This window comes from Bos javanicus, chromosome 15 (genome assembly GCF_032452875.1).
Source record: "Bos javanicus breed banteng chromosome 15, ARS-OSU_banteng_1.0, whole genome shotgun sequence".
Taxonomy (NCBI): domain Eukaryota; kingdom Metazoa; phylum Chordata; class Mammalia; order Artiodactyla; family Bovidae; genus Bos; species Bos javanicus.
The window spans coordinates 56027105-56051973 of NC_083882.1; the positions used below are offsets into that span (position 1 = coordinate 56027105).

The 24869-nt window shown below is 41.4% G+C and overlaps 1 protein-coding gene across 1 annotated transcript in view; it reads left to right on the plus strand.

The window, feature by feature from the left end:
* GVQW3 (GVQW motif containing 3) overlaps positions 1-22432 on the plus strand; it is a 33210-nt gene extending 10778 nt beyond the window's left edge. Inside the window, exon 2 of the mRNA XM_061380926.1 lies at positions 20047-22432. Within this exon, the coding sequence (XP_061236910.1) occupies positions 20047-20307 (261 nt within the window). The 3' untranslated portion in view covers positions 20308-22432. The remainder of the gene's footprint in view (positions 1-20046) is intronic.
* Positions 22433-24869: the final 2437 nt, after the last annotated feature.

Below are 24869 nucleotides of genomic sequence, written 5' to 3' on the forward strand. Positions count from 1 at the left end.
GTAGCATGCATCAGAACTCCATTACTTTCAGGGTTGAGTAATAGTCTATCGTCTTGATATACCACATCTTCTTTTATCTGCTGCTGCTACTGCTAAGTTACTTCTGTCGTGTCCAACTCTGTGCGGCCCCATAGACGGCAGCCCACCAGGCTCCCCGTCCCTGGGATTCTCCAGGCAAGAACACTGGAGTGGGTTGCCATTTCCTTCTCCAATGCATGAAAGTGAAAAATGAAAGTGAAGTCACTCAGTTGTGTCCGACCCTCAGTGACATTGATCTGATAGACATTTAGGTTGTTTCCACCTTTTGACTATTATCAATAGTGCTGCTATGAATATGTATGTACAAGTTTTTGTTTAAATATTTGTTTTTAATTTTCCTGAGTATATACCTAGGAATGGAATTGCTGGGTAATATGGTATTATATGTTTAACTTATTAAGGAACCACCTGAGTTTACCACAACAATTACACCATTTTATGTTACCACCAACAATGTACAAGGTAAGGGTTTCAATTTGTCCACATTCTCTCCAACACTTCATTCTTACTCTATCCATGCTAATGAGTATGAAGTGGTATCTTTTGATTTTGATTCCCATGTCCCTAATAACTAATGATACTGAGCATGTTTTCATGTATTTTTTGGCTTTTGTGTATATTTTCTTTGGGGAAATGTTAATTCAGGTCTTTTGCCCATTTTATTTGGGTCATTTATCTTTTTGTTGTTGAGTTGTAAGAGTTCTTTATATATTCTGGATACTAAACCCTGATCAGGTATATGCTTTGCAAATACTTTCTGCCATTTTGTGGATTGCCTTTTTATTTATAAAATTTCTTAATTTTATCTTTTTGGCCATGCTGAATGGTTGTAGGATCTTAGTTCCCCAATCAGGGCTCAAACCAGTGCCCCCCTGCAGTGGAAGAGCAGAGTCCTAACCACTGGACCACCAAGGAATTTCCATGGATTGTCTGTTTACTTTCTTGATAGTGTCCTTTGATGCACATATTTTTTAAATTTTGGTGAAGTCTGCTGCTGCTGCTGCTGATCTATTTTTTTCTTGGTTGCTTATACTAAGAAAACATTGCCAAATCCAAAGCTATGAGGATTTACCCCTATGTTTTCTCCCAAGCGTTGCATAGTTTTAGCACTTATATTTAGGTATTTCATCCATTTTGAGTTTGGTTTTGTATGTACTGTGAGATGAATGCCCACCTTTATACTTGCACATGTGGCTGTCCAGTTGTCCTTACACCATTTGTTGAAAAGCCTGTTCTTTCCCTATTTTCACATTTGTTTTTGAAAAATATTTTCAAATTGTAAGTAAACAATTCTTTGTTCCTTTCTTTCCATATTTGAAAGATTTTGCTTCACTATCTTCTGGGTGAATTCTTACCTTTGTTCCTCTATATGTACTGTTTTCACTCATGCTGCTCTTCAGACTTTATCATGGACCTTAGCAATTTTATTAAGATATACCCTGGTGTAGTTTTCTTCATGTTTCTTGTGCTTGAGGTTTATTGGGATTCTTGAATGTGTGGCCCTAAAGTTTTCATCATTTATGTCTATCATTTCTTTCAAAAATTTTTTTTGCCCCTCCTTCCTTTAGGGTCTCCAATTACATGTATATTAGTCTACTTGAAGTTGTTCCTTAACTCATTGATGCTCTGTTCAATATTTTCTGTCTTTTTTTTCCCTCTTGTGTCTTTTTGTGTAGTTTTTATTGCTATGTCTCCAAGCCTATGAATCCTTTCTTCTGAAATACCTAATTTATTTTTATTTCATTTAATGTACTTCTCATCTGTAGTTTCTATCCCTAGAAATCTGGCTTGGGTTTTGTTTGATTTTTTTAGTAGCTTTTTAGTTTTGGAATAATTTTAGAGTCATAGAAAATTTGCAAAGCATTCCACATGCCTCTCATCCAGTTTCAGTTTCTTCTAATGTTATTTTCTTACATTACCATAATACACTTATCAAAACTAGGATATCAACATTGGTGCATTAATAGTAAATAATTAACACATTTTATTCAGATTTCAATACTTTTTCCATTAATGTCTTTTTTATGTTCCAAGAATCAGCTGAAGATGTCACATTTCATTTAGTTGTTATGTCTTCTCTTCTCACCCACTACAGTTTCTCAGTGGTTTTTTTTGTTTGTTTTTAATGACTTTGAAAATTTTGAGGCATACTGGTCATGTATATTATAGACTATCCTTACTTTGGATTTGTCTGATGTTTTCCTCATAATTAGACTGGGGTTGTGGATTTGGAGAAAGAATAACATAGAAGTGAAGGGTCCTTATTGTTACATCAAATTAGAGGGCACATTATATCCACATTTCATCATTGGTGATGTTATTTTAATCACTTGGTTAAGGCAGTTTTGCTAGATTTTCCTACTGTAATGTTACTATTCTTCTCTTTCCATACTTTGTTCTTTAAAAGCAAATCACTAAGTTCAGGCCACATTCAAGGAGAGGGGAGTGATTAAGTTCCACCTCTTATGGTGGGGGGTAGTATCTATATATATTATTCAGACTTCTTCTAAATGGAATAGTTATTAATATATTTTCTCCCCAATTTATTTATTTATTCAATGACTGGTTTATATCAGTTTGGATTCATGTGTATTTATTTAACATTTTATATTATAATTCAATACTATTTTATTTATTTTATTGATCATATGGTTCCAGCTTTGGCTACTGGATGCCCTTTAAGATTGATTTCTGTGTCTCTTTGACGTAGTCCATCCTTTCATTTTCTTAGCACTTCCTTACTTTATACTATTACATTATGCTCTGAGATCATCTTATATTTTCCTTATTCCAAATCTGTAATCAACCATTTCTCTAAAGTGCTTTGGTTCCTTTTATTGGAGAACGGTGTTTTGAAACCAAGATATGGACACTGGTTGTAGGGAAGTCCCTGGGTCTTTTTTTTTTTTTTTACTGTCCATGTCTCTATTATCAAGTGCACTCTTTTCTCTAGTTTCTTATCATGTGGAATATAATTATAACTATTTTAATGTTCTTATCTACTCATTCCACCTATCTTAATCAGTTTTAAGTGACCGATTTTTCTCCCCTCATTAGGGGTCCTTTTATACGGGTCCTTTGGCTTTTGGAAAAGAGATTTTGGCTGTTATTTTTAAGCTTTGTTAGATGGTACTAGAGCAACTAGGTTATCCTAGGGCTAAATTTGCCCCACTATTGTGACGAAGCCCATCTGATGCCTTGTGATTTATGCCTTGCCACTCTTAATGTTGGGAACAAGCACTGGACCTCTGTGATATTCAAGAATTATTCCTTCTAATTCTTTTGGATGATTCTTTTTCTGGATTCAGGTAGTTTCCTCACATGCATGCTGAAGACTCAGGGTGGACCCGCAGCAGATAGCCAGGGCTTCCTTTCTGTTCAGCTCTCTTCTTTTTGGCATTCTTCTCTATGAACTCACCACCTTAACCACCCTGAGATTCCCCACTCCATCTCCTCAACTCAGGGAAACTATTGAGTTCTGCCTGGGTTTGCTCTCTTGGTACCAAGGCTAGGAAATCTTCTCCAGGAGGAAAGCAGAGATAATCATAGGGCTTACTTCACTTATTTCCTGTCTTTTAGGAATCACTATGTTTAGTTACCTGATATCCAATGTCTTAAAAGTCATTGTTTCATATATTTTGTCCAGAAATAGGTCTAATCCCTATTCCTACATCTTGGCCAGAAGCAACAGTATAAACACAGAAAATTAATAGAGCTAGGGCTTATAATTAGCTCATGGGCATGCATACCATAAAACTTAAAGATGGAATATATATAGTGGTTAAGAGTACAGACTCTGGAAAAAGACTGCCTGGATCCAGATTCTGGTTTTCCATCTTACTAGCTATTGTCAGCTACAAATTGGCACTTGCTGTCTACACGGATTAAATCATGTGCTGCTGCAGCTGCTGATTTTCAGCACCCCCTGAAAGAAGCTCAGAGTGGAGAGCAGAAATGAGGCACTCTATATTCCAGGAAAAACTGGCAGAACAGTTCTTCAGATATTTGGATATTTTTAGGAGCTGATTTTATGAGCCCAATTCTTATATCTCCTCATTTCTAGAACAACACTAAAATCCTTCATGGTGATGACTTCTCGTGACTCGCAAAAACCTTCTGCAAAAAATATGCTTGATTGCATGTAGTTTCCCTTCACCAAAATCACATATATATTGACCTTCCCCTCTACCTCTCTGGAGCAGTTTCTTAAGAGTTATCTGAGATGCTGTCTCCCAGGTGATAGTCCTTATTTTGCCCTAAATAAAACTTGACTCACAACTCTAATGTTGGGCTTTTTCTTTTTTTTAAGTCAACACTATAAACCCTGGGCCAGTCATGTAATCTTTCTGGGTCTCAATTTCCTCATCTTTAAGAGAGGATCTTAGTGATCTATTCTCATTGGAATGAGATGAGGGTTAAATAGATTAGTACGTGGAAAGCATTTGGAACAGTGCTAGGTTCAGAGCAAGCATTCAATAAATATTAGATATTATTATTCTGAATACAGTATTCTCCACCTCTTATTTGCAGGGAATGTATTCCAAGACCCCCAATGGATGCTTGAAACCACAAGTAATGTGAACCCTATATGTACTGTTTTCCTATACATACATATTTATGATAAAGCTTAATAAATTAGGCACCATAAGAGATTAACAACAACAACAATGAATAACAAAATGGAACAATTATAATGAGGTACTATAATAATATTTATGTGAATATGGTCTCTGTCAAAATATATTGTTGTCCTGTACTCACTTTACTTTTTCCTGTGATGCTGTGAGATGATACAATTTCTATGTGATGAGATTAAGTGAGGTGAGTGAAGTTGATATTGTGATGTAACGTTAGGCTACCACTGACCTTCTAATGCGTTGATGAGAATCATCTGCTCCAGGTGATACTGGATAATTGAGAACTATGACAATGTTGATGGTTGGATGTCAGGAACGAATGACACTATGGTTGGGGATCCTGAATAGAATAGACCAGGCAACGTGAGATTTCATCAAGCTACTCAGAATAGAATGCAATTTAAAACTTATGAATTATTTCTAGAATTTTCCACTTAACATTTTCTGACTGTAGTTGACCACGGGTAACTAAAACTGTGGAAAGCAAACAACAGATAAATGAAAACTACTGTACTTATTAAAAGTAGCCAGCAAGCTTGGCTGTGAGTTCTCTACTGACCCTAGTAAAGTGGAAGTATTGGTTACTTGATTTAGTGTTCATAAAATACGTACAAACTCTTGCATAAGAGACATACAGATTCCAGAATATTTCCTCCCAATATTCCTCACAAAGAGGTTACAGTGTGTGCCTGGAATAATATACCAGGCAGAAGGAGTTTCCCAGGATTCTGTCTTTACCATCCCGCCAAATAGCCGATAACCTAACACCAGAGCTCAGTTCAGTAAAAGTAATTCCACTGGGACTGAAATATGGTAGTACTTTTGGTCTGGTTTAATCCAACAATAAAATGTATAGTGTCAACATGAAACTCCTAAAACATGTCATCTGGGCAGCTCTCCATAAATATTGGGGGATCACTTAGGAACCAATTACAATGGTTCAGGCAAGACAACTAAAGCCTGAGCCAAAGAATTAACTCCAGGATGAAAGGGTGTTGGCAGGAAACCAGCCCACTTTACAGTGAAAATCCACAAGGCTTGGCAATTAACTCAATGTAGAGCTACAGGAAGGAGGAACTTTCAAGGCCCAGGAATGGAAGTATGGAAAGATAGAAAAAGTGATATTTGTGTTGCTCAAATCTTCTATCAGTTCAGTTCAGTTCAGTTGCTCAGTCATGTCCGACTCTTTGCAGCCCCATGAATTGCAGCACGCCAGGCCTCCCTGTCCATCACCAACTCCCGGAGTTCACGCAGACTCACGTCCATTGAGTCAGTGATGCCATCCAGCCATCTCATCCTCTGTCGTCCCCTTCTCCTCCTGCCCCCATTCCCTCCCAGCATCAGGGTCATTTCCAATGAGTCAACTCTTCACATGAGGTGGCCAAAGTATTGGAGTTTCAGCCTCAGCATCAGTCCTTCCAATGAACACCCAGAACTGATCTCCTTTAGGATGGACTTTTGGATCTCCTTGCAGTCCAAGACTCTCAAGAGTCTTCTCCAACACCACAGTTCAAAAGCATCAATTCTTCAGCGCTCAGCCTTCTTCACAGTCCAACTCTCACATCCATACATGACTACTGGAAAAACCATAGCCTTGACTAGACGGACCTTTGTTGGCAAAGTAATGTCTCTACTTTTTAATATGCTGTCTAGGTTGGTCATAACTTTCCTTCAAAGGAGTAAGTGTCTTTTAATTTCATGGCTGCAATCACCCCCAAAATAAAGTCTGACACTGTTTCCACTGTTTCCTCATCTATTTCCCATGAAGTGAAGGGACCAGATGCCATGATCTTCGTTTTCTGAATGTTGAGCTTTAAGCCAACTTTTTCACGCTCCTCTTTCACTTTCATCAAGAGGCTTTTTAGTTCCTCTTCACTTTCTGCCATAAGGGTGGTGTCATCTGCATATCTGAGGTTATTGATATTTCTCCCAGCAATCTTGATTCCAGCTTGTGCTTCTTCCAGTCCAGTGTTTCTCATGATGCACTCTGCATAGAAGTTAAATAAGCAGGGTGACAATGTACAGCCTTGACGTACTCCTTTTCCTATTTGGAACTAGTCTGTTGTTCCATGTCTAGTTCTAACTGTTGCTTCCTGACCTGCATATAGGTTTTTCAAGAGGCAGGTCAGGTGGTCTGGTATGCCCATCTCTTTCAGAATTTTCCACAGTTTATTGTGATCCACACAGTCAAAGGCTTTGGCATAGTCAATAAAGCAGAAATAGATGTTTTTCTGGAACTCTCTTGCCTTTTCCATGATCCAGCAGATGTTGGCAATTTGATCTGTGGTTCCTCTGCCTTTGCTAAAAACAGCTTGAACATCTGGAAGTTCACCATTCACGTATTGCTGAAGCCTGGCTTGGAGAATTTTGAGCGTTACTAGCGTGTGAGATGAGTGCAATTGTGTGGTAGTTTGAGCATTCTTTGGCATTGCCTTTCTTTGGGATTGGAATGAAAACTGACTCTTTCCAATCAGTCAAATCTTCTATAGCCTTACAAATATTTTGTCTTCTTACTCTATCAGCTACTGAGGGAGATGTGTCAAAATCTCCCAGTATGTGGATTTGTCCATTTCTCCTTGTAATTCTCTTATATATTTGGAGGCAATATTTCCAGTTGGAACAAATATGTTCTGGTCATTATATCTTCCTGATGAACTGTCCCTCTTATCATTAAGGCATTTGACTGTATCCCTAACAATGCTTTTTTACTTAAAGTCTATTATTGTTGCATTACTTCATTTTGTATTTGCCTAGTATATCTTCCCCATCTTTTTAACACTTCTGTGTCCTTAACTTTTGAATGCATTCTTGTAACCAACATACAGCTGGATTTTTTAAAATCCAGTCTAAGAATCTTTGTCTAATAAGCATGTTTATATTTCTTCTCATTTTGATATATTAGAGATATCTTCCCCCTTTGTTTTGTCATTTGCCACGTGTTTTATTTGCTGTATTCTCTTATCCTACCCTCTTGTACTTTGGTTATTTTCTTTATCCCCTTTTTAGTCTCACTAGTGGTTTGGAAATTATACTTTCTAATTATATTCCTTCAGTGGATGTTCCTCCGTTACTAATGTGCATACTCAACCTAAATTGTTAAGTTAATCACTAGCTCATTGTGAAGATTTTGGGAACTTAGAATTCTTTAATTCTGCTCTCCACCCCCTTTTATCTTCCAGGTAATTTGGTTTTCAGTATTCTGGTTCCAACTTACTTTTAACCACTCAATTCCCTCCATTAGATGTTTTAACAGCTGGTATTTATTTAGATTTACAAATATACATACCAATTTCTCTGCCTACCTTTCTTTATTTCTTTCTCATTTTAAATTTTTATTTCATGTTGGAGTATAGTTGGCTAACAATGTTTTGTTAGTTTCAGGTGTACAGCAAATGATTCAGTTATACAGGTATCTAGTCTTTTTCAAATTCTTTTCCCATTTAAGTTGTTACATAACACTGAACAGAGTTCCCTGTGCTATACATAGATCCTTGGTGGTCATCCATTTTAAATATAGCAGTGTGTACATGTCAGTCTCAAACTCCCTAACTACCCCTTCCTCCTTCCCCAAGTCCTTTCTTGCATACAATAAAATTCACCCTTTTACAGTTACAATTCAATAATTTTCAGCATATTCACAAGATTGTGCAATCACCACTATCCCCCAAAGAAATCTCATACTCATTACTGGTATTACCCACTACCTCCCCCCACCTCCTATCCTTACACCCTCAGTTCAGTTCAGTTCCCTTGCTCAGTTGTGTCCAACTCTTTGCGACCCCATGGACTGCAGCACGCCAGGCTTCCCTGTCCATCACCAACTCCCGGAGTGTCCTCAAACTCATGTCCATTGAGTCAGTGATGCCATCCAACCATCTCATCCTCTGTTGTCTCCTTCTCCTGCCTTCAATCTTTCCCAGCATCAGGGAAAGAGTCAGTTCTTCTCATGAGGTGGCCAAAGTATTGGAGTTTCAGCTTCAGCATCAGTCCTTCTCATGAGGTGGCCAAAGTATTGGAGTTTCAGCTTCAGCATCAGTCCTTCCGATGAATATTCAGGACTGATTTTCTTAAGGATTGACTGGTTGGCTCTCCTTGCAGTCCAAGGGACTCTCAAGAGTCCTCTCTAACACCACAGTTCAAAAGCATCAATTCTTCCATGCTCAGCTTTCTTTCCCTAGCCCCTGGTAACCATTAATCTACCTCCTGTCTCTACGTATTTGCCTATTCTGGATATTTCATATAAATGGAATCATATAGTATGTGGCTTTTTATGTCTAATTTCTTTCATTTAGCACAATGTTTTCAAGATTCATTCATGTTAGAATATGTACTTCAGTACTTCATTCCTTCTTATGCCTTAATAATACTCCATTGTATGGATAAGCTACGTTTTATTTGTCTGTTCATTAGTTGGTGGACATTTGACTTATTTCTACTTTTTAGCGATTATACATAACACTACTATGAACATTTGGATCTAAGTATTTTTATGGGCATATATTTTCAGTTCTCTTGGACATACACCTAGCATTGGAAACCATTATTTCTTATATTCAGCAGTATGCTGATGCATGCTAAGTCACTTCAGTTGTGTCCAACTCTGCAACCCCCTGGACTGCAACCTCCAGGCTCCTCTGTCCGTTGGAATTCTCCAGGCAAGAATACTGGAGTGGGTTGCCGTGCCCTCCTCCAGCAGATCTTCCCATCCCAGGAATTGAACCCACATCTCTTATGTCTGTCTCCTGCCCTGGCAGGTGGATTGTTTATCAGCAGCGATACCTGGGAAGCCCCATGTGCTGATTCAGTTCAGTTCAGTTGCTCAGTCATGTCCGACTCCTTGCAACCCCATGAATCGCAGCACGCCAGGCCTCCCTGTCCATCACCAACTCCCAGAGTTCACTCAGACTCAGGTCCATTGAGTCAGTGATGCCATCCAGCCATCTCATCCTCTGTCATCCCCTTCTCCTCCTGCCCCCAATCCCTCCCAGCATCAGAGTCTTTTCCAATGAGTCAACTCTTCGCATGAGGTGGCCAAAGTACTGGAGTTTCAGCTTTAGCATCATTCCTTCCAAAGAAATCCCAGGGCTGATCTCCTTCAGAATGGACTGGTTGGATCTTCTTGCAGTCCAAGGGACTCTCAAGAATCTTCTCCAACACCACAGTTCAAAAGCATCAATTCTTCAGCTCTCAGCCTTCTTCACAGTCCAACTCTCACATCCATACATGACCATTGGAAAAACCATAGCCTTGACTAGACAGACCTTTGTTGGCAAAGTAATGTCTCTGCTTTTGAATATGCTATCTAGGTTGGACATAACTTTCCTACCAAGGAGTAAGCGTCTTTTAATTTCATGGCTGCAGTCACCATCTGCAGTGATTTTGGAGCCCCCAAAAATAAAGTCTGACACTGTTTCCACTGTTTCCCCATCTATTTCCCATGAAGTGATGGGACCAGATGCCATGATCTTCGTTTTCTGAATGTTGAGCTTTAAGCCAAATTTTTCACTCTCCACTTTCATGTGCTGATAGATAGTAACAATCAGCTCTCATGTGGTAGGGAGTAAGGGAGTCTTTTTTTTTTAAATTCATTTTGGCTGCACTGGGTCTTCCTTGCTGCATGCAGGCTTTCACTAGTTGCGGAGAGCAGGAGCTACTCTCTAGTTACAGTGCACTGGGCTTCTCATTGTGGTGGCTTCTCTTTTCGCAGAGTATGGGCTCTAGGGCTCACAGGTTTCAGTAGTCATGGTGCACGGGCTTTGTTGCCCTGTAGCATGTGGAATCTTCCCAGACCAGGAATCAAATCCATGTCCCCTGCATCGACAGGTGGATTCGCATCCATTGTCCAAAGGGAGAAGTCCAAAGGTAGTCTTGATTTGTAGCATTTGCTGATCTTTGAGGTGCTCAAGCCATAATCAAGCTAGCAATGTGACGTCACTGAAGTCTAGAGAAAGGGAAAAGATGCCCAACAGCACACCATTACATAGTACTTCTACCATACAGATGCGTGAGATATAAATAACCTCAAGAGCATAGATAATAGCAAAGTTGTAGTAAAATAATTAAGAAGTGAAACATTGTGAGGATTTTAAACCTGTATTTTAAAGTAATTCATTTAAATGTAAGTTTGTGTGATTTAACTTTTAGCAATGACTGTTTAACATCCAGTTCTCAAAATTCCTGAAATTTTAAGAGTCGGCTCTTTGGGCTGATGTGAGCTGACTCTAGAACCTTCGTTGCATCCCCCTCCTTACATCTAACTTATTTTGCTGGATTGAATTATTTTCTTCTTACTGAAGTATATCCACTTGTATTCTTTCAGCAAAGTTTGTGTAAGGTAAACTCATCATCTTCGCTTGTCTGCAAATGGCTGAAAATTTGGTGTCACTTATGAATTTAACTTGTGCAGAATTGTAGTTTGAGGTTTATTGTCTTTCCACATTTTGAAGATATTATCCTCTTGTATTTTGGTTCCATTGTTGCTGATGAAAAGGTGCTGTCATAGTTAACATCCCTTTTGGTAATCTGGCCCTTTTCACTGAGGGCTTTTATAGTTTTCTCTTTGCCTTGTGGTTTTGCAGTTTCATCAGGGTCATTCCCTCTATTAAATCTTTCTGGAATTCCTATTAGACATCTGCTTGACTTTCTCTTTTTATCACTCATATCTCTTAAATTCTTGTTCAGGTTTTTTTATTTCTTTCTCTCTTTTTATTCTGTTTTGGGTAATTTCCTCAAATTTTTCTTCTAAGTCCCTCTTCAGCTAGATCTATAGGTAGTTTAGTATCCTTTGAGTTTTTAATTTCAGTGGCAGTGTCTTTCATTTCAGGAAGTTCTACATGATTGTTTTTTAAATCTCCCCACTCTTTTCCTCTTATACTATTCTATTATTTTATTATGGCTTCTACTGCTTCTCTTATATCTATATTAATCATCCTAATTCATAGTCTCTTTCAGATGGTTCTGTTTTTACCCTTCTTCTTTCTAGTTTGTTATGTCGATTGACTCTCCATTCTGCTCATTTCTTTCCTCATGGGGTTGATACTTTTTGTGAGCATCTTCATCAAGGATTGCTTTTTCTAGTGGATCTGCAAGCCCTGAATTGTTAAGCATTCTGCAGAGCTATTTTGAATTCACTTCAGCCTAAACCTAAGAATTTTAATAGGTCTTACTTCAGCCCTAATCCAAGAATTTTATGTTAACTTCTCAATAGCTGTTTTCACATACAGGTAGAGTAAATTTAAACCCCCCATAAGCATTTGGCCATGATTAGAATTTCTATTTCTCATGAGTGCCATTTTTTCCCCTACCCAAGGCCTCATCAGACATATAGCTTCCTTGAACTTCTCTGACCTTGGGATAGAGTTTAGCTAGTCTCCTTTTCATGGAAGAGGACAGAGCTTCCAATGTCAGGGCTTTTTGCAGTGGGCTCTGTTCCAACTTTCTTACTTGTCCAGGACTGAAGCTCCATCTCTACTCCTTAGTATACAGTGGCCTGCAGCTCTCAGGATCTATAAGTGTGAAATCTCTGTGGCAGCTCAGGCACATCACCTGGCCTGTTCTGGCTTTGAGTTTTCCATTTCTTTTTCGTTTATTTTATCTAGAGATTTCTCTTTATATTTTTTTCAAAATTGGCAATAAAAATATAACTTTTCTGTTATAGTTCATACAGCATCTCCACGTGTCTATAGTTGGGAGGGGCCCATCTATGTTAGGATAATTGGTCATGTTTCTGAAGTTTCTCAGATCAGAAACAATCATCCTATGAGGAAGACATGTATTGTCTCCATTTTGTTCTCCAAAACTGAAGCTCAGAATGGTTGTCTACATTGCCAAAGCCATAAAACTTTAAATGGGATTTTTGTCCAGTCTGTTTGCAAAATCCCATGCAAGATATCTAAGCATCTTCAAGTTGACTTGGTACCACTGGCTTCTCTCCATCATTAACTTTTATGGATAATTCATCTCTGGCATTTTGCTGAAGCGAATACTTTCTAAAAGATTCTTCCTGCTTCTTTAGGTAAGGCTGTTTAGAAGGGAAGGGAGTACAATGCAGGTCGTGGAAGCTGGGCTGTCCTGAGCTTGAGAGCCCTTGGTAGGAGCATTTGTCTGGGAGGAGGTGAAAGCCAACAGGCATTTCTGCCATCATCCAGAAGCACTCCCAAACTCACTCGTGCAGTGGGTATTGAAGGGGACATACCGAGGGTCCTGCCTGTTGTCTCTGGCTTGCCTCTGGAAAAAGGAAGAAGCCCAGGCAATGGCAAGACTTACCTGTAAGTTTTGCTGAGTTTAGGGATCCCTCAGCAGAGACCATTACATGCTGAGGCTTTTCGCTTTGCTCCTTAGACTAGCACACCTCTTGCCCTGTGCGTCCTGCACAGAACCTGACCCCGAGTGGGTGCCCTAAAAAGGTGATATGGATCAATGAGTGTAACTGAGGAAAAAGAGGACATGTCAAATATTTACAGTGGAGGGACCTAATGAAGTGGACTGGTTACACAGGTCGTAGGATAGGGGATGGAGAGGCAGCCCAGAGCTTAGGGAAACCACTGCTATCCATAAATCAAAGGGGCAGAGGGAGGAGGCAGTCTCACGGGGGATGGGGAGCCAGGAGATGGAAGCCAGGAGCCACGTGGTCAGAAGCTTGAACCCTAACATTGGGAGCAGGAGCCATTGAAAATATGCAGCCAGAAATGCCCCTGAGGCAGATGGTGGTGGGGGGCAGAGGGCAAAAAACATCCCAGCATCTTCCTTCCAGCCCCCACCTTCCAGCCCCCACCTACCCCCAATCTCCTGCTAGTATGATACTTTCCCTAGGCCAAAGTCAGATGTGTTGGGGCCTGGATTCCCAGCCTGAACGGATCAATGTCCCTGCATTACAGAGCACAACAGAGCAGAAGAAGCCTGAGGGGTGAGTCTGAGAGAAACAGGCCCAGGGTTGGCATGGAAGGAAAGAAGGAAGGAAAAAGGGAAAAGAAGAAAAGAAGGCAAGCCTATGTGTAACATATGAGCATTCTAAAATACTTATTAAATATCCTTTTGCAATTGAAAAGGATTTTTCAGATAAAAAGTTGCCTTCCTTACAGAGTTGTAAGGAACAAATGACAAAATGGATGTGAAAATCTTTTGAAAATTGCCAAGTGCTACATAAATACGAGATGATCATCATTCATATCATTAGTTCTCTGGATGGAGGAACTGTGTTTGAATATGAGTATCAATGGAAACACTTCATAGGGCATCTTATTATGTGTGGATATGCATGTGTATTAGAATATTATTAGCTGTAAGCAATAACTAGCAGTGACTTAACCAAATAGGTAGTTATTTTAACCAAATAGGTAGTTATATACTTTCTTATATAACAAGCTCCTTTGGTCTTTCCATCTAGATTACAAGATGGTTGCGATGCCCAACCTTACCTCCAAGATCAAGGCAGGAAAGGGTGCGGGTGGGAAAACAGCTCAGACTTAGCAGTCCTGTTTCCTTAGGAAAGCAAAAGCGCTCCCAATAACTCCCATAAGAGTTTTACCTAAATCTCACTTGCCAGAACTGGGCTACACAATCACCCCTAAAGGAGCAGCAAGAGAGAAACAGCTTCTAGGTGGTCAAACAGCGGTGTCGGCCACATGCATATAAAGCACAGTACTGGGCACAGAGTAAGTGCTCGGTACACCTTAGCTATTTTGTGTGACTGTGCATCTGTCTGCGTCTATGTTGGTGTGGTTCTATGTAGTTCCCGTTTCTAACAATCCTGTGAAGTAAAATCATCTAGGTGCCTGCTCAGTCTCTCAGTCATGTCTGACTCTTTGTGACCCCGTGGACTGTAGCCTGCCAGGCTCCTCTGTCCATGGAATTCTCCAGGCAAGAATACTGGAGTGGGTTGCCATGCCCTCCTGGAGGTGATCTTTCCAACCCAGGGTTAGAACTAGAGTCTCTCACATCTCCTGGTAGGGCGGTTCTTTACCACTATTGCCACCTGGGTGAGGTAGCTAAGTGGTTAAAGCGACAGACTGCTAATCCATTGTGCTCTGCAGGCTGTGGGTTTGAATCTCATTCTTGAATGCTTGCCGCTTCCGTGGCCTTTGTTGTTTTCCGGGGGTTTGTTTCCCAGGGATCGCTAGCGGTAATTACCCACCTGCCAAAGCAGCAATGCAGGAGACACCCTCCCCCTAAACTGGCCCTTTAAGATCTTGGCCTTGGAGTCACATCAGGGCCAAGCGGGCTAGATGAAGACAGAAAGTGGAACAGGACCAGCTCTGAAATGAATTGACGCCTGTACCTGGGGCTATAATGATGAAGTCCTGGGAGACGGGCCATATACGAGCTAGACTCATGCCTCCTCCTGCCTGTACTCACTTTGGAACGGTCCTGTAGAGAGGCCTGGCACTTGTGATGATGCCACTTCTGCCCAAGAACTCCTGTGGGAATCCTCTTTACAAGTCACAGAAAGACCTCAATCTCATTACTGTAAAATTACACCTCATTTCTGACTCAAACCCAGCTGCAGCTCCTCATCTCATTTGCTATGAGTTCCAAATGGCTTTTGATGGTTGCTGAAAATAAAAAATCATTCCCCAAAGACAGAATTATATTGCAATTGAGGTGCAAAAGAGTGAAGTTTCTGCTCTTTGGGCAATTTTCAAATCAAAATTATAGAAATATTTACAGTAGTAAAAGATCTGTTCAAACAAATATGCCCTCCTTAGGTTATTATCTCAGAAGAAGACAACTCTGCATGGTTGAATAATTTTTGCTGTGTTTGAGAAAATTACCCACCCTAAGGGCAATTGTGAGAAGATCACTGTGGTTGGTGAAGATTCCAATGGGATAATACTAAATGTAGGTGAGGACACTGTAAGATGGGCACACTCATGTACTACTCGAAGTGTAAATTGGTTCTTAGAGCAGTTTGGCAGTGAGCATCAAGAACCAGCTTAAGGAGTTTAAACCAGTTGACCTAGACATTCCATTTCTAGGAATCTTCCTGAGGGAAATAGTCAAAGATGTAGATAAAGACTTATGTGTACAGCTACTCATTTTATTTGGAAAAACAGTAAAAAGAAGTAACTAGCCTAAATGTCTCTCAGTGAGGAAACTGTCAGGTAAATTGTGGTCAACTCATTAAATGAAAATAGTGCAGCCATTTAAAATGATGTTTTTGAAGAATTGTCAATGATGTGTTTATGTTCACAATGGAAAGATGCTAAAGCCAGACTGTGAAACTACACGCATTATATAGTCCATTTTTACTTTCTATATGCTATGAAAAGGCTCAAGATATATAAAACATGTTGCTGCTGCTGCTGCGTCGCTTCAGTCGTGTCCGACTCTGTGCAACCCCATAGACGGCAGCCCACCAGGCTCCCCGTCCCTGGGATTCTCCAGGCAAGAACACTGGAGTGGGTTGCCATTTCCTTCTCCAATGCATGAAAGTGAAAAAGTGAAGTCGCTCAGTCGTGTCCGACTCCTAGTGACCCCATGGACTGCAGCCCACCAGGCCCCTCCATCCATGGGATTTTCCAGGCAAGAGTACTGGAGTGGGTTGCCATTGCCTTCTCCGATTAAAAATGTTACCAGTGGTTTTATCTGGGTGATGAAATTATAGGTGATTTAAAATTTTCTTCATTATACATTTATATATACAATTTTGATCATTATAACTATAAATGTTACGTTTATAATTAGAAAAATATGTATGATGAAAAGTACTTTTTAAGAAAGAAATGTGTTTAACTAGGAGAGAAGAGATCTGTCATCAAGAAATTGATGATTTAATGAAGGAAATGAGACACGTATACAAATTCATTACAGGGTAATAAGGGGTCTAATGGACGCTCTACAAAGTGTGGAGGGAAGGATTAGCTCTGGGAGAGTTGAAGGTGAGTGAAAAGAGGTGCAGGGTCTTGAGGGATGAACCGGACTTCTCTAGGGCTTTGTAAATTGTCGAGCACTGTGTATGTATAAGTTAGTTTGGGGCCTTTATTATGACCGTCAAAGCTTACCTCATACAAAGCTCTCTTTCTTGTCTCTCCTGTGCTCCCTAAAGCCCAGCATCACTGGGACAGGAAGCAGAGGCAGTTAAATAGTCACACATCAGTGCCCCAGCAAGTGAACTGAGGTGCATCCAACGAAGAAGCAGATTCAGGACCAGAGGACATGAAATTATCTGGGAGCAGGGCCAGGAAGGTGCTGGTAGGTAAACAGTTCCACCTTATTTGCCGCCCTGTGGAAAGGCTATCCTTGTGTGGGGCCCCCACCCTGAGTTATGGGGCCATCTCCATGTGGGGGATGGTAAAAACTGAGAACAAGGTCACACGTCAGTTCATGATTTTCATTGGCAGGAAATGGTGTGTCAGATGTCCTTACAGACTCCAGACAGGGTGGGGTAGAAAGGAGGGGTGTGATGAGGAGACCCTGAAGGGTGGCAAGAGATGATTTGTTTGGGAGACAATCCTAGAAGCTCAAGGTTGGAAGAGATTTAAAAGCTATCTTACTTAATCCTCCTGATGCCCTTCTAACATCCCCATCATGTTGTCACCCGTCTTGGCCTTCAGGGAGCAGCTCGGAGACCACCTCTTCTGTTACTTCCCATCTCAATTCCTCCAGCCTGTGCTTTAGGTGAGACTTTCCAGGTGGCTCAGCAGTAAAGAATCTGCCTGCCAATTCAGGAGATGCAAGAGACAGCGGGTTTGATACCTGGGTCCGGAAGATCCACTGGAGAAGGAAATGGCAACCCACTCCAGTATCCTTTTTTTTTTTTTTTTAAGAATTTGTCTTATAGATTAGATATAGCTGAGTTCTAAACCCGTTTGGTTTGAATGCCATTTTTTTAAAGAAAATGATTTATTTACTTGGCTATACTGGATCTTAGCTGTGGCACATGGAATCTTCAGTCTTTGTGTGGCATGTGGAGTCTTTAGCTGCAAACTTAGTTACAGCATGTGAACTCTTAGTTGTGGTCTATGGGATCTAGTTCCCTGACAAGGGATTGAGCAAAGGCCCCCAGCACTGGGAGCTTGGAGTCTTAGCCACTGGACCACCAGAGAAATCCCTTTATTGTCATTTTCAATGGTAGATTTTTTGGGTCATTACTCAGCCATTGAAAAGAATACATTTGAGTCAGTTCTGATGAGGTGGATGAAGCTGGAGCCTATTGTACAGAGTGAAGTGGGCCAGGGGGAAAAACACCAATACAGTATACTAACGCATATATATGGAATTTAGAAAGATAGTAATGATAACCCAAAAAAAAAAAAAAGATGATTATGGAATCAACACATTTCTTCTTTTTGTAAGCAACCTTCATCAAGCCTGAAAATGGTCTTTTTAGGTAAAAATTGGCATTACATCAATGTTTACACCCATGTACATCTGACCACATATCTGCTTTGTAGACAGACGGCTGTTAAAAAAAAAAAAGAAAAGAAAAATGACCCAAAAAATGACCCTTTTTTTTTTTTAATCTTAATTTATTTATTTTAATTGGAGGCTAATTACTTTACAACATTGTGGTGGTTTTTGCCATACATTGACATGGATCAGCCACTGCTCCAATATTCTTGCCTGGGAAACTCCACGGACAGAGGACCCTGGCAGGCTACAGTCCATGGGGTCACAAAGAGTCAGACACGACTGAGCACGCCTGTGCTTTAGGTATTTCTTGCTCAATTTTATGAGAAAAAAAATTCAATGCCAACAGTGCAGCAGGCAGTGTGTTTATATTTCCTTGATAGCAGTAAGCCTTCCTGAGCCTCCTGGTTTATTTAGTTATTCAGGCAACAAACATATATCAAACACCTACACTGTGTCAGGCAGTGTTCTAGATGCTGTGATAGAGTGAAGAGAAAAGATAAGATCTTGTGTTCTCTTGGATCAGTCATTCTAGTGAAGGAGAAATACAAGAAACAAAAGAATAAATGAGAAAATACCAGGTTATAAATGTGAAGCAGTCACCTTTGGGAAAATCTAAGGAAAGAAGTTTCCATAAAAAGAAAGAAGCTGATTCCAAAATCCCCAATATCCAGGGGACAGATTGGAAGTTTATTCCAAATTCCAATAAACAAAAAGAACATTGTATTATTGTGCGGGGACTACCCTTTTGTGTTCTAGCTGCAAATGAACATCTTCTCATTTTTCAGGACTTGGCCTAAACATTGCCTTTTTAGGCATATCTATCCTATTTCTTTACCCTCAGTAAGAGTGACCATTGTCTCCTTTCCTCCCCACTGACTCAGAGCAGGCTTCTGTCAGCACACCTAGAACGATTTGCCATTCTTACCATACATAGCAGGTTTCTCCAGTGGTTCAGGTTAAAGAATCCGCCTGCAATGCAGGAGACACAGGAGACTCGGGTTCGATCCCTGGGTCAGGAAGATCCCCTGGAGGAGGGCATGGCAACCCACTCCAGTATTTTTGGCTGGCGAATCCCATGGTCAGAGGACCCTGGTGGGCTACAGTCCATAGGGTCGCACAGAGTTGGATACGACTGAAGCGACTTAGTATGTACACGCACGGGCCATACTATATAGCATTGCTACTACCTAGTGGACCTGTCTCATTGCTGGCAGAACTTCTTTTCTTAAATCCCTAGAGCCTGGCACAGAGTATGTGATTGGTAAACATTTGTTTCCTGAATACATGAACTCACATAGCACTTTCTTAGAACCTCCCTTGTGATGCTTATTCAGAATTGGCAACCCTTTTTTGATCAACGCCAGGCCCTGGACCCTGTTCTTTCAACTCTGCAACCTCTTATAAGCTTCATGATTACCCAGTGCAGTGTTGTTATCCCATTCTGTAGTTAAAACTCAGAGAATCAGAGTGACTTCTGCAATGACTCAGAAATAAGAATCAGAGCTAAGATCTGAACCCCAGTCTTCTTGATGGCAAATCTCAGTGTTTCATTTTCTGTGATGCAACCATTATGCATTAATTCTTCTGTGGACCTGCCCTCTATTTTCCCCTAGTTAACTGTTTTCCTTAGGGAAGGATCTGTACTTGACTCCATTCTGTATTCCCCATGACACCAGAATAGTGCCATGTATTTAAGACACTCTCAATACAAATCTCCAAGGAGGGAAAAGAAAGAATGAATGTGTGAATGAATGCTTCACCCAAAGTGGATCAACATCTGATATCAGTTCAAAGGATGTTGATATGCTGGAGGAGGAGATGTTTCTGAGGGGAGGGGCCTTCCCAGATACCTCTGCGCCCATCTGGGAAAGCCGAGTGTGCCGTCTCCACACTAAAGCACTCATTTCTCAGAAATCACACCTTTCACTCGGTTGTACATCTCAGCAGGCAGGCAGGGGCACAGAGGGGAACATGCATGGCTTCCAATGAGTTGGGAAAATGAGGTTAGGTTTCGATTCAGATAGTTATTTGTGTTTTCTGGGTCTGCACGGTCGATAAATTTTCAACGAGCAGTGATTCTGTTCCTCATCTTTCATTGCTTTATGGGACTTCAGGGAATGAAAACATAACATCCTGCTTTCCCATAAGTTCTCTGGCCGCTACCCTGGCACCAATTAAAGACATGTCCATGCAATTAATCAAAACCAATTTAGAAGCACTCTGGCACTGCTCCTCTGATGTGCTGTCTGCTCCACATACAGTAGTTCCTCAGCCACAGTGATGGAGCCAGGCACATAGGAGCTTTTGATGAACTGGTTGTGCTGGCCCCAAGTGTTAACTATGTCATCTGACATGACTAATGAGGCTCCTAACTTGATCCGTGTGAGCAGAGCAGCCCTGCTGTCTGGAGGAGGCTCAGTTTCCATGGCCAGCTTGGGAAGAGGCTGTGACATGCGGGGTACACACTCCATCATGTCAGCTGGAGTCCTGGAGGCCTCTAGCGTTGGAGCTGAGAGTCGTCCACGAGGAGGGTGATGGAAATTGTAAGCCAGGCTCTGTGCTGGGCGCTGGTGGGAATGTGACCTGATTTAAACTTCTAGCTCAGCCTCCTCATTTTACAGACATGGAAACCAAGACCCAGCAAAAGTGAGGGGCCTGCCAAAGGACTGAGCTGTGGGAAGAGAAATAAAGGAACAGGCATAAATTCTATCTTTGAGGAACTGAACCCCTAGGTGAGAAAATAAACATGCATGATAACAATTGGAATCTGATGTAGGTAAACCTTCTCAAGGGTTAAACTGTGGGTATTCTTCTTTCATTCCACAAACATTTATCAAAAGTAATAGAGTCTGTGTTCTTGTCATCTCTGCAACCGCATGAGTGTGTGATTTGAAATCAACAGGTCTGGCTTGGAGTCTCAGCTCTCCTTTCAGTTGATGTAATCTTGAGCAAATCATTTTTCTGAGCCTTTGGTTCCTCAGCTGTACATTGGGACAAGCCAAATATTGCCTACCCAGCCTACATCCTACAGTCCTTGTGAGACCCAGCAGAGTTAATGGGTGTGAAAGTGTCAGAGTCCATGCACATGTTAGTTATTATTCATATTACTACCCTCTCCAAGGACCCCTGGCTGAAATCTCTGCAATATGGATCCACAGATAGCTTTAACTCTCTTCCTCTTCCTGCCCCTTTCAAAATACACAGGAAAGAAACAGATAAAACCAACTGGTCATCTGCCTACAATCTCAACAGCTTTCCCAGAGAGTCCATGACACAAAAAGAGGAAGAACTCAGCTGTTTTAATTTAATGTCATTCCACACTTTGATTGAGTACCTACCATATGCCAGGCATTGGCCAGGGTGTGTGGGGAATCAGAGTTGGATAAGACAGGCTCTTTGGCCACCTTGAGAAACTCACCATTTAGTGGGAGAAACAGACATGGACATAAATAACTATAACATACTGCAGAAAAATACAATTGCCATAGGAAAGATACAAATCAAGTGCTGTGGGAGTCAGAGAAGGGAATGATCTATTTCTGAAAAGGAGATGGGGAAAAGCTTTATCAAGGAAGTGCTATTAAAGAATGGGTGGGTTTTGGCTCTGTCAGGAAACACCATAAAGGGTACTCTAAACTGAAGGAATAGCGTGGCCAGTGCATGGAATCCTGAAAGGAATGGCGATCTAGAGGACAGAGTAAAACTGAGTAAGATAGGGAGTGTAACAGCTTCCCAGGCAGCTTAGTGGCAAAGAATCCACCTGCCAATGCAGGAGATGCAGGTTTAATCCCTAGGTCAGGAAGATCCCCTGGAGAAGGAAATGGCAACCCACTTCAGTATTCTTGCCTGGGAAATCCTACTGGACAGAGGAGCCTGGTGGGTTACCGTCCTTTGGGGTCGCAAAGAGTCAGACACAACTTAGTGAATAAATAACAACAAAGGAGTGTAAGCCCGAACAAAAGACTTGCTGGACCCTAGCTCTGAAACCAAGGCATGGATATTTCTATTTCACTATTCTCTTTGCTGGCTGAGGTCACCTTGGCCTCTGTCCCTCAATCAGAGAGAATCCTATACTGGCTCTTCCTCTAGCAAGCCCAAATCCAAGCCAGGATAGCTAACAATAAAAATTAATGGGGAACAGCAACAACCATCAGATACAAAGTCGCCTGGTCTGGGAATCCCTGGTTACAACGATGTCTCCTCGGTCCAGGTGAGAGGTTCACCAATGCAGTCATGACACAAACATAGGAAGCATGACAGAGAGGACCTGAGGCCTCCTGGCTTGGGTCGTGCAGTACATTTCTCTCCTTTCCTCCTTTGTCCAGAAGAAACCAACTTCTTTAAGTGTGTTGCCATCCAAATGGCTTTGTAAGGCCAGGAGCTGCTGCTGGTCTCAAGGCATAGCCACGGGACACCCCAGGGTTTCATATTTTCTCCCTGTTTCCATTTTTCATTGTAAATTGGTTTTCTATTGTGCAAATAAAATAGTGATAAAAACAGAAACCTCAAAAATAGGAGAAAGAGGAAAGAGAGCATTCATTGCCCCTTCCTGCTATTGACTGTGAGCACAATTTGGGGGAGGCAGCTTTTTTTTTTTTTTTAATGTAAGACCTTCAGCTCAGACTTCCTTGGTGGTTGAGTGGTTAAGAATCTCCCTGCCAATGCAGGGGACACAGGTTTGATCCCTGGTTCGATCCCACACGCTGCAGGGCAACTAAGTCTGTGTGCCATAGCTACCGAAACCTGCAAGCCCTAGATCCCCCGTGCTCCACAAGAGAAGCCACTGCAATGAGAAGCCCAAGCACTGCAATTAGAGAAAGACTGCATGCAGCAACAAAGATCCAGAGTAGCCAATAAATCAGATAAAATACAAAGACTTTCACCTCATGCACTTTATTATTTTTTAATATTTATTTATTTGGCTGCATCAGGTCTTAGTGGAGGCACGTGGGCTCTTCATTGCTGTGCAGGCTTCTCTGCAGTCTCCAGAGCGTGCGGGCTCAGTAGTTGAAGTTTGTGGACTTAGTTGCCCTACATGTGGAATCTTCGTTCCCCAACCAGGGATCAAATCCATATTGCCTGCATTGGAAGGTGAATTCTTAACCCCTGGACAGCCAGGAAGCCCCTGGGGTGGCAGCTTTGATCACTGATACAATTGTATACCCTTATTGCTCAACATCGTATGGTACAACTTTTTCTGTTTTGCTACTTACTGTCAATCTCTGGTGTCCACACAATCTTGACCTTGTTTGTTCACTCAAGACTGAAGAAAGATTGCCAGCATCATGTAAAAGGGATGCCCCATAGATAACATAGTGGTCATTGACTCTTGACATCATGGTGCATAGGAAAGCACTGGCTGCTCAGCCATCGCATAGACTTGGGCTGGAATCTACTTTGAAGCTGGATAGCCCTGGGCAGATCACTCCATTCCTTTGAACCTCAGGTCCTTGTCTGTATTGTGGGGATGCAGTTCGTACCACCCTCATAGGATTGCTACCACTGTGAGGATTAAATAAAATACCAAAAGGCAAATGCCCCATAATGGTGGCCCCCCTGCCTCTGCCCTCGCTGGGACTGACACAGGGTCTACTCTGCTCTGCCATTCTTCTCCTGCCCACTTTGGACCTTCTCACCTCCACTGAGCCCAGAAGGCCTCCTGGATGAGTCCACCTTAATTTCGACAAGCACTCCAGCCTGTATATTTATTATTCACTGGATGAATGCATCATCTTTTACTTAGGTATTCTCCTCTGATGGAAATGTTGCCTGTTTTCCAGTTTTTTGCTGTTTCCAATAAGGATGCAATAAATATCTTCATATATATTGCTCACTCCATCCTTTTAAAAAAGTATTCCTTAAGAATAACCCCCAGGAACAGGATCACCAGAACAGATGTTAGACTCATTTTAACAACGTCTCATGTATATTTGCAAGTTTTAAAAATATTTTAATTTTCACTTATTTATTTGACTATGCCGAGTGTTAGTTATGGCACACAGGATCTTTGATCTTCATTGTGGCATGTGGGATCTTTAGTTACAACCTGTGGGATCTTTACCTGAGGTATGCGGGATCTTTTGGTTACAGCATGCAAACTTAGTTGCGACAAGTAGAATCTAGCTCCCTGACCAGGGATCAAACTGGGGCCCCCTGCATTTGGAGCTTGGGCTCTTAGCCACTGGACCACCAGGGAAGTCCCTTCAAGTTGTTTTTCAGAAGACTTTTATCTATTATTTTGCCACCAACTCAAGAAATAGGACCACTGGGACTACATTACAGGCTCTTGGGTTCTGGCCACAAACTCTCATTCCTGCTTTATTTTCCACCATTTTCTTCCCCAAGATGTCTCCCACACTGCAATTGCACAGGACAACTCAATATTTTCCCTCCAAAATAATACTCCAATACTTTTGTGCCTTTGTACTTCCTATTACTCCCCATCACCCTTGCCTGGAATATCTTTTCTCTTGACATATCCACTCACCACAGATCTCATCCTCTGTGAAACTGAGAACTTCTATGCTATCTTCAAGACCCAGCTCAAATGTCCCTTCTCTGTGAACTAGTGCCAAGCCTCCTCAGTAGAGTTAGTTACTCTTGCTGCATGCGGTGATGGGAGGGATCCTTGGCATCCAAATGCTTTCCAGGAACAGTCATCCTTGTGACTTCCCTGGTGGTCCAGTGGTTAGATTCAGTGCTTCCATTGCAGGGACCCCAGGTTTGGTTCCTGGTCAGGGAACTAGGCCCTACATGACACAGCTAAGACCTGGTGCAGCCAAATAAAATACATAAATAAAAGCACTGCATCTCCATGTTAAAGAAAAAAGGAAAAAAGCAGCA